Source organism: Cricetulus griseus, chromosome 7 (assembly GCF_003668045.3).
Source record: "Cricetulus griseus strain 17A/GY chromosome 7, alternate assembly CriGri-PICRH-1.0, whole genome shotgun sequence".
Lineage (NCBI taxonomy): Eukaryota > Metazoa > Chordata > Mammalia > Rodentia > Cricetidae > Cricetulus > Cricetulus griseus.
Window position 1 is genome coordinate 43,986,183 of NC_048600.1, and position 10,549 is coordinate 43,996,731.

Here is a 10,549-nt window from a genome sequence, read left to right on the forward strand (position 1 = left end):
GACAGGGTCTCATGTGCCCAAGATGACTTTCCAACTATTTAGTTGAGGGTTGCCTTAAATCCCTGAGTCTCCTGCCTCTGTCTCTTGAGTGCTGGCATTACAAATGCCACCACTGCTGGTTTATGTGGTGCTGGGGACCAAACCCATGACTTCATGCATACTTGGTCAGTACTCTACCCTCTGAGCTGCATCCCCAGCCCAGTACTGCTTATTCAGTGCAAGGTCCTGAATTTTACATTAGATTTTGCAAGAACCTGATGTGTAGGTTGAGAATAAGGCTTTAATAGAGCACCTACCTAGCATGCTCTAGGCTCTTGTTTCAATACCAGACATGCCAAAACAAACAAAACCAAACTTTTCTAATCCATCACAAGAGGGTTTTTTCCCGTGTGATTCAAACCTATTTCTTTAATGCCACTAAAGATGTTTTATTCACCTCATAGGCACACACAGAAATAAATACACACATGTACACAAAAATAAGTTTGAACCACCAGAAACCTCATGAGAGCCCTGTGTCCCCAGAGCTAGTTCCTGCTCCTAAAGTGATGGCACACCTGAGCATAAAATCTCCATCCTCTCAGGGCCACGCCCAGCCCAGGACTTTAGGGAAAGCTGACATAAGACTCCTTTGAAGGCCACAGCCCAAGCAAGGGTGCAGGCTCCGGACAGGACTTCAGTGCCAAGCAATTGCCCTTGTTTTGCTGTGGGTTCCTTCCCAGAAAGTCTGCTCACTTCACTAGGGCAGGTGAAGCCTCCCTTGCTCCTGCAGTGCTAGGTAAGAGCCCAGCCTCTGCTTGGGATGAGTGTTTTAGGGTCCGTGATCGCAGAAATCCAGGAGGGTCCAAAAAGACATTACTACCCAAGCTGTACTTAGGGTTATGGTTCATGGGAGCTTTTGAAGTTTGCATGAGGGAAATAAGGAAGTGAGCTGGCACAGCTTCTACCAGGCTGAGAAGTGCACAAGCTAAGCCATCCATTTCCCTGGGAGCAATGGAAACAGACCGAATGGACACTCAGACCAAGTTTTGCAGCCTAGAGACAGAGGTCTCAGAGAGCATAGGGGCCTCATCTGACCTGGGATAGTCCTGACCAAGAATGGCTTGTTTATTAAGCGTGCAGCTATGTGCTTGATGCTGCTCTGGTTCCATTCATGGGTGCTCCTCACAACAGCCCTATGAAGTAGGTGATGTCAGCACACCTTACACATGAGCAAACAGGGGCTCTAAATAATCCTGTAATGTGTTCATAGCCTTTGTCCACATCAGCTGGCCCTGCCCTGAATGGTGGTTGGCCCGCCACCCAGTGATCCATTGTGGGACCATTCCGTGAGGCCAGAGTCTGCAGGTGGCATATCCTGCCTAGGCCATAGCTGTCAGTGAGACTTGAAGGTCACTTCCACAGGAAAATGGTCACTGATGGCAAGAGCCTGGAAGGAGAATGGAACCTCATCAGCTCTGCAGAGCAGCATGTCCTCTAGCTGTCTCCAACTGAGAAGTGGGGTGGTGAAGTCTGCATGGCCACCCTTGGGCCTCATAGTGCCCGTGCGTGGCAATGGAACAGAAATATGCCAACAGTCCCGACCTGGGGTACTGGCATTCTGAGAATCCTTGGCTATAACAGCCTTTGCTGGAGGCAGCACCACGTAAACACACAGAAAGCATTTCTGTGAGTCCTCCTTAGTGGGCTGGTGTGTCTGCTGGATCTATCTTCACTAGCCCTATCCCACACTCACCTGGGTCTGATCTAGGCCAAATTCCTCCTGAAAGTTGTGAACAGAGGCTGACTGGGCCTTCAGGCTCTTAGGCAGGTGAGCACCGCTCACTACAATCCGGTCGTAGGCACAGTCTGAGTTGCCCACTGTGGTGTCCGCACTGTCTGGGATGAGCCATTTAAAGACCTCACTGCTGCGCAGGCGGATTGAAACCCAGTCCTGTGCCTTTACATACTTGCAGTCAGCATTAAAGTCACCCAGGAACACCATGTCCTGTGGACAAGCACAGCAGGTGAATCTTGGTCAGCAGTGCTCAGTGGTCCAGACCTGAGCACCTCTTCAGTGTTCCGGGATGTGACTGAGGAGGTGGGGGTGGAGGTTACCTACATCAGTGTTGCACTTGTCTATCACATCAAGGTACACATCGTAGAGGGCATCGATCTCGGCTACCGCCTGGTGAGGTGCTGCGTGCAGAGGGATCAGCACTAGCTCCTTGGCAGCTTTGATAGGCAGGAGTGTGAGTGCCAAGAGAGAGAGCCTGATGGTGCTGGGTCTGGGAGAGGGCAGCATCAAACTCACCAGAACTGGGAGCTGAAAATTTTACCACAAAAGGCTCCCGGCTGAAGGCATCCTCTGGGTCTGGATACTGGTATGTGCTTATAACTGACACTGCATCTTTCCTGGGAGCAGAAGACCAAGGGGTCTGTGGAGCCGGTCACCTCTACCCCTGTGTCCCCTCCCTTCATCCCACCCCTCACCTGTAGACAAACAGATACATTTCCTTGTATTGGTCACGTCCAAGTGGCTTGCTGCTCACAAAACTGTACTCGTGCTTAGACTCTCTGTGGAGAGATCCACCAGTCACTGGGTCAAGGCACCAATCCAAGCTTGTGATTGTGGCTGCGGATGTGGTGCCGGGCCCTGACATACCTGTTAATTTGCTCCATGAGCAGTGACAATGCACTCAGGTCTGGATCTCGCACCTCCTGCACCAGGACGATATCATAGCCAGCCAGGATCTGAAGGAAGGACCCACAGGTACACTGTCTGAACCAGCCTAATTGCCCAGAGCCTTGCTAGCTGTTAGTCCCCTCTAATTCCAACCCTTCCCCATTGCCCTCACCCAGTTCCTCCTCCATCCCTCCTGGGCCTCACCTGTGCTATGACACTGCCACAGTCTGGATCTGACACTTTGTTGTCACCAAAGCTCTGAATGTTGAAGGCTCCAAGGCGCAGTGCTGTGGCCTCCATGGCCCACAGTGCCCAAAGTGCTGCCAGCAAAGACCTGGGCCAACCCATGGCAAAGCAGAAAGCCTGGGGACAGGAATGTCCCAAGAATAACACAAAACCGTACCAGATCATAGCATAGAGGTATCCAACTAGGTCAGGCATCCATATTGGCCTGTGTCCCTACACTCCCCATGTTTGTTCAGTGTGTATGTATGGGGGTGGGGGTTGATGATGTCTTATTGCAAAGATGGAAGGAATCTATTCCCACCCAGCCTCCAGCCCAGCTCAGCCCCTAGACTTACCTGGGCTGTGAAGAAGGTGGTGTTAAAAACTCAAGGGTCCTGAGTCAGTGTGATTCAGTCCAGAATGGGGGCCTCATGTAGCCCAAGATGAACTTAAGTCTTGGATCTACAGTAGCTCTGATTCCAAAGCACCCACAGGTATTTGAAGCCCTGGACCAGGAAGGGGCTGGACTACAGTGGGAACCGCCCCTTCCATGGAGTGGATCCAGAAGTGGCTCCCATTGCAGGGACCCAAGAGTGTAAGGGACAGGACACATGCTACACTAGTTCCACTGACTGACTTAGAATCATGACTGAAGTCCCTGGCAGCACCCCAGAAGACTTTCAACACTACAATAAGGGACAACCATGCCAACGGCCAGCCTCTCATTCTAGTCTCCACCTCTCCAGAAACCAGATGGTTCAGAATAAGCCGCCTTGAGCAGCATCCCATTAGGGAAACAGGCTGATGAATCAGGAAAGACCAGCCCTAGCCTGCTCAGGCATCATCTGCTGCTTCTCCAACCCTTCTCCACCCCTGAGGAAGGCATCAGCTACTCAGGCTGATCCAAGGTCCTAGGTCTTTAGACCAACCCCCTAACCCCTGGCAGTCCTAGATTTGGTCAGTGAGAAGGAACACCCCACATATAGCAGGCCTGTGAAAGCCAGAGTCATGGATCCAGCTAGGTAGGGCAGCATCAAGAGGCTGTCTGTCAACATGCCAGAAACACCCACGCACCTTGAGGCGCCACCAGGGCTGGAAGCCAAGTGTGTGGCTAAAGGGTGGCCTGAGCAGGCAGGTGTGTCCAGAGGGTACCTATGAAGGCAGTGGGTGCCAGCCCCAGAGGCTACCTCTACCTCAACATCACAAGCTGCAGGTTTTCATGTTTTATTGTAAGGCAAAAAACAAACAAAAGACTGCATATTCACACTCTTATCTCCTTTAGGTGCCTGAACTTCAATGTCTTCTGAACAGACAGGTGTGGGCAGGCACTCGGGGTCCTCGTCCTACCACCGTAGAGGCCCTCCAGCTATACGATGACTGTCTGCACCTCAATTGGGCCCTCTGGTGAAGCAATGACCAGCTCTCCTCCATGCTCAAGGATCTCTATGTCCTCTGATGACACCATTGTCACAGTGGCCTGTTCAGTACTGTTTGGACCTGTGCGGGCTGTGAGCACAGTGCCTTCACTGATTGCTGAAGCCAGTGTCATGGCCACCTGCTCAGTAAGACTCTCAGGAGTGGCAATGGTGATCGTGTCAGCAGCAGCTGCCTCTGAGCCCAGTGCTGCCTCCTGGTCCATGGTCACATTTTGTACGATGATCTGGTGCCCAGCACCAGCCTGGTGCACAATCTGCTGTACCACCTTCATGATGTGACTGTCCACCTGCATGCAGGGACCATGGGTCAGCTTGATGGGCTGCTCAGCAGCCTGGTGACCCTCCCATACCTCACCCCTAGACTCTCACCTCTGTCTGGGTGCCCTCAATGATCTCGGTGGCTTCACTGGTCTCTGTGTCATCTGCAGTAGCCTGAAAGGTCAATCAGGTCAGCCTGGGCTGTCCTGAGTCCAAAGCTGCACCCACCCCCAGCCCTATACCCACCTCAATAATATACTCTTGAGTATCAGCCACCACAGATGAGAACTCCACCAGCACGGTGTGGGGGTCTTCTGCAAGCACAGTGGCAGCCGCAGAGGGGCTCTCCTCAGACACCACCACCTCCTCCACTTCCAGCAGGCAACCCCCTGCCAACAGGGAAGCTCGGCTCAGTCAGGGCCCGTTGACCCCGCCCTCACCCTCTCCTGCCATCTGTGGCCCAGACCTTTGGTGCGCAGGTGCCGGTTGAGTGTGCCATGCTCTGCAAAGCCACGGCCACACTTGTAGCACTTGAAAGGCTTCTCGCCTGTGTGGTGCCTCACGTGCCGCACCAGTGAGCCCTTTTCTCGGAAGCCTCGGCTGCAGAACTGGCACACGTGGGGCTTCTCTTCCAGATGTGTCCGGAAGTGCACCTGCTGGGCATTCTAGGGAGACCCTTCTGTAACAGCCTGTTCTCAACCACAGCCCCCAACCCCAGGTATGGCTGGGAGACAGTAACAGAGGACACAGCAGGCCCCCAGTTAGACAATGGACGGTGGGTTCAGGCATAAGGATTCAAAGACCAACAGCCTACCTTGGTTTTGTAACGCTTGCCACACTGGGGACAAGGGAAAGGCCTCTCATCTGAGTGGACACGTCGGTGGCCCCGCACATGGGCAATGGTCTTATAAAACTTCCCACACTCTCCACAACGGAAGCGGCGCTCGTGCACATGCACCTCCTGGTGCTTCTTCAGCAGGTAGGCTTTGGGGAAGGCCTTGCCACACTGTGTGCAGGTGAATGGCCTCGGCCCTGAAGCCACACCCAATGTTAGGCCATTTTCACCACCCACAAGCCCACCAGTTGCCATCCCACAGGCCACCCGCCTACCTCCCTGCTACCCACCTATATGACCTCTCTTGTGGGCCTCCAAGGTGGCTGCTGTTGGGAAAGTCTCACTGCACTGAGGGCATGGGTGTGCCCTAGGCACCATTGAAGCTTCACTGGCCACCTGTCGGGGGACCACAGACCAACCTCTAGCACCTACTGTGAGCTATGCTCCAAAGGGGCCAAAAACAAGAGCCAGCCCTCTTTTCTCTTGGCCTCTGGTAAGGAAACTTACAAGACAAAGTTACAGCAGAAAGCATTGCTACTTTTCAAGCCAGGCACAGTGGTGCACATCTGCATTTCCAGTACTAAGAAGCAGGAAGACCAAGAACTGAGGCCAACATTGGCTCCATGGTAAATGTGGGGCACCCTAGGTTAGGTTAGACTGTGTCTACAAAGATAACAAACCCTAAAGTTAAATGAACGAGGGTAGGAGCCTCCCCCTCGCATGACAAGCAGGCCTTGAGTTAGCCTCACCAGAGCGATCATGCCAATAACAGAAACCTACTGTCTCTATCTGTTCCATCTCCAGCATGGCAGTTCTGGGGGTCCTTCTCCCAGGGACTGGTGACTGGACACAGAGGGAGGAGACGGCTCCAGAGTACTCTCCTCCCCAGCAACCCGCTCGAGGACGATGCCAGAATTCTGCATGGCCTGATGTAGCAGGTTCTCACGGTTGTTCTCACTGGAACAGGGAAGCTCCTCAGGGTCTGGGGACTGTAAGGGAGGTAGAGGAAAAGAAGGAAGGAGGGGAAGCCTGCCAGGCAGCCCACCACAGGGTATCCTTACTCACCCACTCCACATGGCACTCATGACAGGCCCCTCCTGAGAGCCCCATAGTGCACTGCCAGCTGCCTCTGTTCTCACCGAGTAAATTCCATCCCATTCTCCCTAGACTTCACCTCACTCCCTGGCAGCTTCCCTGCCTTGATATGCCATCTTCTAAGGAGTTCTCCCTACACCCTGATGTGCTTCCCAGGGTGGGGGTGGGGCTGGGGCTGGGGCTGGGGTGGGGTGTAACTGTGTCCTGGGCCTTCCAGAAGGCAGTTTCTGAGCCCAGCCTGGCTGGCACTGTGTGATCAAAGGGCAGAGCAGTGCCTACCTCAGGGGCCAGGGCTTTCATGCCCAGGGGAAGCTCCTGCATCTGGACATGGACTTCATGGATGACAGTGCCCTTGGCATCTGTTACCAGGTGAATCACAGGTGATGTTTCCATGGGTTCTCCTGCCACTGATGATGTATCTGTCCCCACAGGTGAGGCACTAGACCCTTTAAGGCAGCGTTCAAATAGTCCTTGAAGAGCCTGGCAACCAATTTTGGCAATACCTATTCCAGGAACTCAGGCAACCTTCCCACCAAGTTAACTTGCAGGCACTTCCTCTTTTTTTAGATTTTATTTATTTATTATGTATATAACGTTCTGTTTCCATGTATATCTGTACACCGGAAGAGGGCACCAGATCTCATAATGGATGGTTGTGAGCCACCATGTGGTTGCTGGGAATTGAACTCAGGACCTCTGGAAGAGTACTCGGTGCTCTTAACCTCTGAGCCATCTCTCCAGCCCAACTTCCTCTTTGCCCACAACTGTGGCCTTGCTCACGCTGAGGCGGATCTTTTCTGTGCATGGAGTGAGAGATTTAAGGTGCCGAGTCAGTGCACCTGACTCCCTGAAGCTCTTTCCACACTTGGCACATCTATAAGGGCGCTCATCTGTAAAAGAACAATCACCCCCCAGTGGGAGATGGGCAATGTCCTGTGTTGAGGGGACACCAGGCATGGAACCTCTGTCTTTTCATCCAGAAGGACACAGGCCAGCTGTAGAGCCAGTCAGCAGTCTATTAGTGTAGCTCTAACCCCATTTCACTTACCAGTGTGTCGCCTGTGGTGACGGATGAGTGAGCCCTTGGTCCGAAAGGAGGCACCACAGAGCTTGCACTCATGGTCCTTGCGGCTGCTGTGTGTTACCATGTGGGCCTTAAGGATGCTGCCCTGTGGGGGAGGGGCAGTAAGGCTCAAGGCACCTCACTGGACAGGAGTAGGCAGGGGAGCCAATGGGCCCTTGGCCCCAGGGGCTCACCGTTTTGAAGGTCTTGTGACATAGCATGCACACGTAGCGGCCTTCCTTGTTCACCAGCAGCTTGATTTGGGCCTGCTCGCCAACCGGTGCCCCTAGGATGTAGTCCTTCTTTCAAAGAAGTAGCCCATGGCTTGATTGGAACGCTGCTTAATCCTTTTTCATGGACTTAATCTATTAGACTTATGCCCAGGACACTTTGGCCCCAGTGACTCATCTTGTCAAATGGCAGAATGTTTTAACACCATTGGGGATTTATTCAATATTTAGTGAATTCCCCTTTGGCAGTTAAGTAATAGATGGGTAAGCAAGGATGTGATCTTCTTTCTCTAGATCATATCACGGAAATATTTTCTACTTATGGAAAAATTAAAATGATTGACATGCCTGTAGAAAGGATGCATCCTCATCTGTCCAAAGGCTACGCATATGTGGAGTTTGAGAATCCAGATGAGGCAGAGAAGGCACTGAAACACATGGATGGAGGTTAGTGATCCTGTGGCCACCTCAGCCCTGTCACATCTGTCCTCATAGACAACCTGATTGCTTGTCGGACCCTTGGAGTAGATTTCCAACCCAAGTGCTTCTGAGTCTCAGCAGAGCCCTTTGTAGATTCTGGTTCTTGCTCAGTGTATTTACCAAGAACATGTTTTCTGAAGCACTCACTATCCTGAAAAGAAAAAGTCAGCAAATATGAATATATTAGCATTTTAAGAATCTTTCAACCTGTTAAAAACCTGTGGATCAAAAGAAGCTTTTCTTACAAAGAATATATTTGGCTTTTGTCGGGGACCAAATATCCCTGTTATGGAATATTCTGGGTCCAGGCCCTGGCCGCCATAAACAGCGGTGGCGCCAGGGAGCTCCTCATCACCATGGTATTGTTAATTAACACCAGGCTGTTACTGTTTACCATAGCCGAAGGTGATATGCCTCCTAATTTGCATCTCTGTAGCTTAAGCCTTGAGTTGGCCCATACCTGGGCTGAAGACTCTGCCTGCTTGACCAAGAGTTGTTTAGGCAACAGAATCACTTGATGTTAGCGCGATATGCATTGTGATAAATGCTTCCTGATGTTGTCCCTGCCCTTGGAGGACTATTTAAATGGACTTCTCAATAAACTGTGGCTGCTCGGCGTCAGCTGGGAGCCCTCCTGAGATGATATGGTGTTTCCTGTCTCATCATTAGCGTTGTTGGGTAATTAAACTTCCCTAGTCCACACACCTCCACTCAGAATCGGACCCGGGACTGTACGGCTGGCTCCGTGCACAGTCCTGAAGACATTGGTCCGGAACAATTGGCATCAAAATGTGGGACCGAGTATGGGGGACAGATGTGATGGACACCGCAGAAAAATAGAAGAGAAGCTCGCGCAATAAGAAGTGATCAAGTGTGGTGAGTGAACGACGCTAGTCAGGAGTAAAATTGTCTATAACTGTAAATATGGGACTAAGAAGTAGCAAGCAGGTGATGGTGCAGTCAGTTAGTGAGATTTTGAAAAATAAAGGAACTGAAGTTGACCAGCAACGCATACAGAATTTTGTAGAATTTGTAAAGCAGATATGGCTTGAGTTTCCCCGAACATGGAAATGAAAGACCCTGCCCCCTGGCTGGTTCTCTCTCGGTGACACTCCCGTACGCGCGCGCACCCACACGCCTGGCGGCTGGCTCCCTCCCAAGCCGGTTCACCCAGGCGGGGGCCCTCGACCCAGGCCCGCCCGCCTGGCGCCGCGCCCCGGGGCTGGGGCCGAGCGGGGAGAGGACGCCCCCCGCCCCCGCCCCCCCGCCCGATGGGGAACCTCCGTCCCAAGGTCAGCCATCTGGACGCGGAGGGGGGAATTGGGTCTGTTGTACCAGGTGCAGACCTTGAGAATATACTGACCTAAAATAACTCTGTACCTCATTAAATTGTCCAATAGAATCCCTGTAACTATGCTTTTCGCTTCTGCACTGTGCTTTTTAGCTATATAAGGACCCCTCTCCCTTGGCTCGGGGCTTAGCCTACCAAAAGCTAAGCCCCGGGGTACCAGCGCTACTAATAAACCCTCTTGCTCTTGCATCCAAAGTTCGTGGTTTCACTGATTCCTGGGTGTGGGTCTCCTTCTACGAAAGTACCTCTTCTGGGGTCTTTCATTTGGGGGCTCGTCCAGGATCGAGACCCCCGCCCAGGGACCACCGACCCACATTTGGGAGGTAAGCGTTGTGCGGATCCGCTGTCTTGTCTCGTCTTGTCTGTCTGAATCCGTCTTATGAACTGCGCCTGCGTTTGCAGTACCCAGCTGAGTACATTCGTATTTGGCGGCTCCGAGGAGGAACTCCCGGCAGCGGCTCCAGGAGACGTCCTGGCAGTGTTTGGAGCCTCAGTGAGCTCATTTGTTTTCTGGCTAGGATAGATGCCTTAGTGCTTGGAGCCTCAGTGGGCTCATTTGTTTTCTGGAGTTTTACTTTGGACTCTTTGTCGAAACCGCGCTGCGAAAGCCTGTTCTGTGTTGTTCGGTCTTTGTTTTGTAGTTGATGTGCATAAACGCAAATGGATTACTCTTTGTTCCTCAGAATGGCCAGCCTTTGACGTGGGTTGGCCGCGGGATGATACCTTTAACCCCCAAACTATATTTCAGGTAAAAGACACCCCAAGGGCCCCCCCTTCCTTTCCCCCTCTAACCGCCCGCCACGCACTCCCTTACTCCCCCCCGGGAGAATTGACTGAGGAGCCCCTGCCATATCCGGCACCGCCGCCGCCCCCGCCAGAGGCAGAAGCGGCCGCCGCCGCCTAGGCGGAGG

At 52.6% G+C, this 10,549-nt stretch overlaps 2 protein-coding genes across 2 annotated transcripts; both read right to left on the reverse strand.

Annotated features, from left to right (window-relative positions):
• Positions 1 to 1,083: 1,083 nt before the first annotated feature.
• On the reverse strand, positions 1,084 to 3,960 carry LOC107980331 (deoxyribonuclease-1-like 2). Its single transcript, XM_027424916.2, has 8 exons — positions 3,247 to 3,960; positions 2,870 to 3,028; positions 2,645 to 2,733; positions 2,473 to 2,556; positions 2,294 to 2,394; positions 2,102 to 2,214; positions 1,736 to 1,987; positions 1,084 to 1,429 (listed from the first exon to the last, which is right to left on the reverse strand). Exons 2-8 carry the CDS (start codon positions 3,011 to 3,013, stop codon positions 1,376 to 1,378), a joined length of 837 nt encoding a protein of 278 aa, XP_027280717.1. The 5' UTR covers positions 3,014 to 3,028; positions 3,247 to 3,960; the 3' UTR covers positions 1,084 to 1,375.
• Positions 3,961 to 4,100: 140 nt separating this feature from the next.
• Positions 4,101 to 8,416, reverse strand: LOC100773928 (transcription factor E4F1). The gene is given in 13 exon segments (XM_035448091.1): positions 4,101 to 4,613; positions 4,696 to 4,758; positions 4,831 to 4,973; positions 5,051 to 5,249; positions 5,399 to 5,616; positions 5,710 to 5,815; positions 6,200 to 6,225; positions 6,228 to 6,408; positions 6,794 to 6,994; positions 7,262 to 7,404; positions 7,563 to 7,683; positions 7,772 to 7,879; positions 8,408 to 8,416. Coding segments are annotated over 13 exon segments (1,875 nt in total). The 3' UTR covers positions 4,101 to 4,256.
• Positions 8,417 to 10,549: the final 2,133 nt, after the last annotated feature.

What these genes read in the sequence shown, in the direction of transcription:
- LOC107980331 (XM_027424916.2), bottom strand. Translation starts at nt 3,013, where the DNA reads ATGGGTTGGCCCAGGTCTTTGCTGGCAGCACTTTGGGCACTGTGGGCC. An exon ending in TAGACAAGTGCAACACTGAT is followed by an intron (nt 1,988 to 2,101) that starts GTAGGTAACCTC and finishes GCTTGTCCACAG; the next exon opens with GACATGGTGTTCCTGGGTGA. An exon ending in TTGGCCTAGATCAGACCCAG is followed by an intron (nt 1,430 to 1,735) that starts GTGAGTGTGGGA and finishes TTCTCCTTCCAG; the next exon opens with GCTCTTGCCATCAGTGACCA.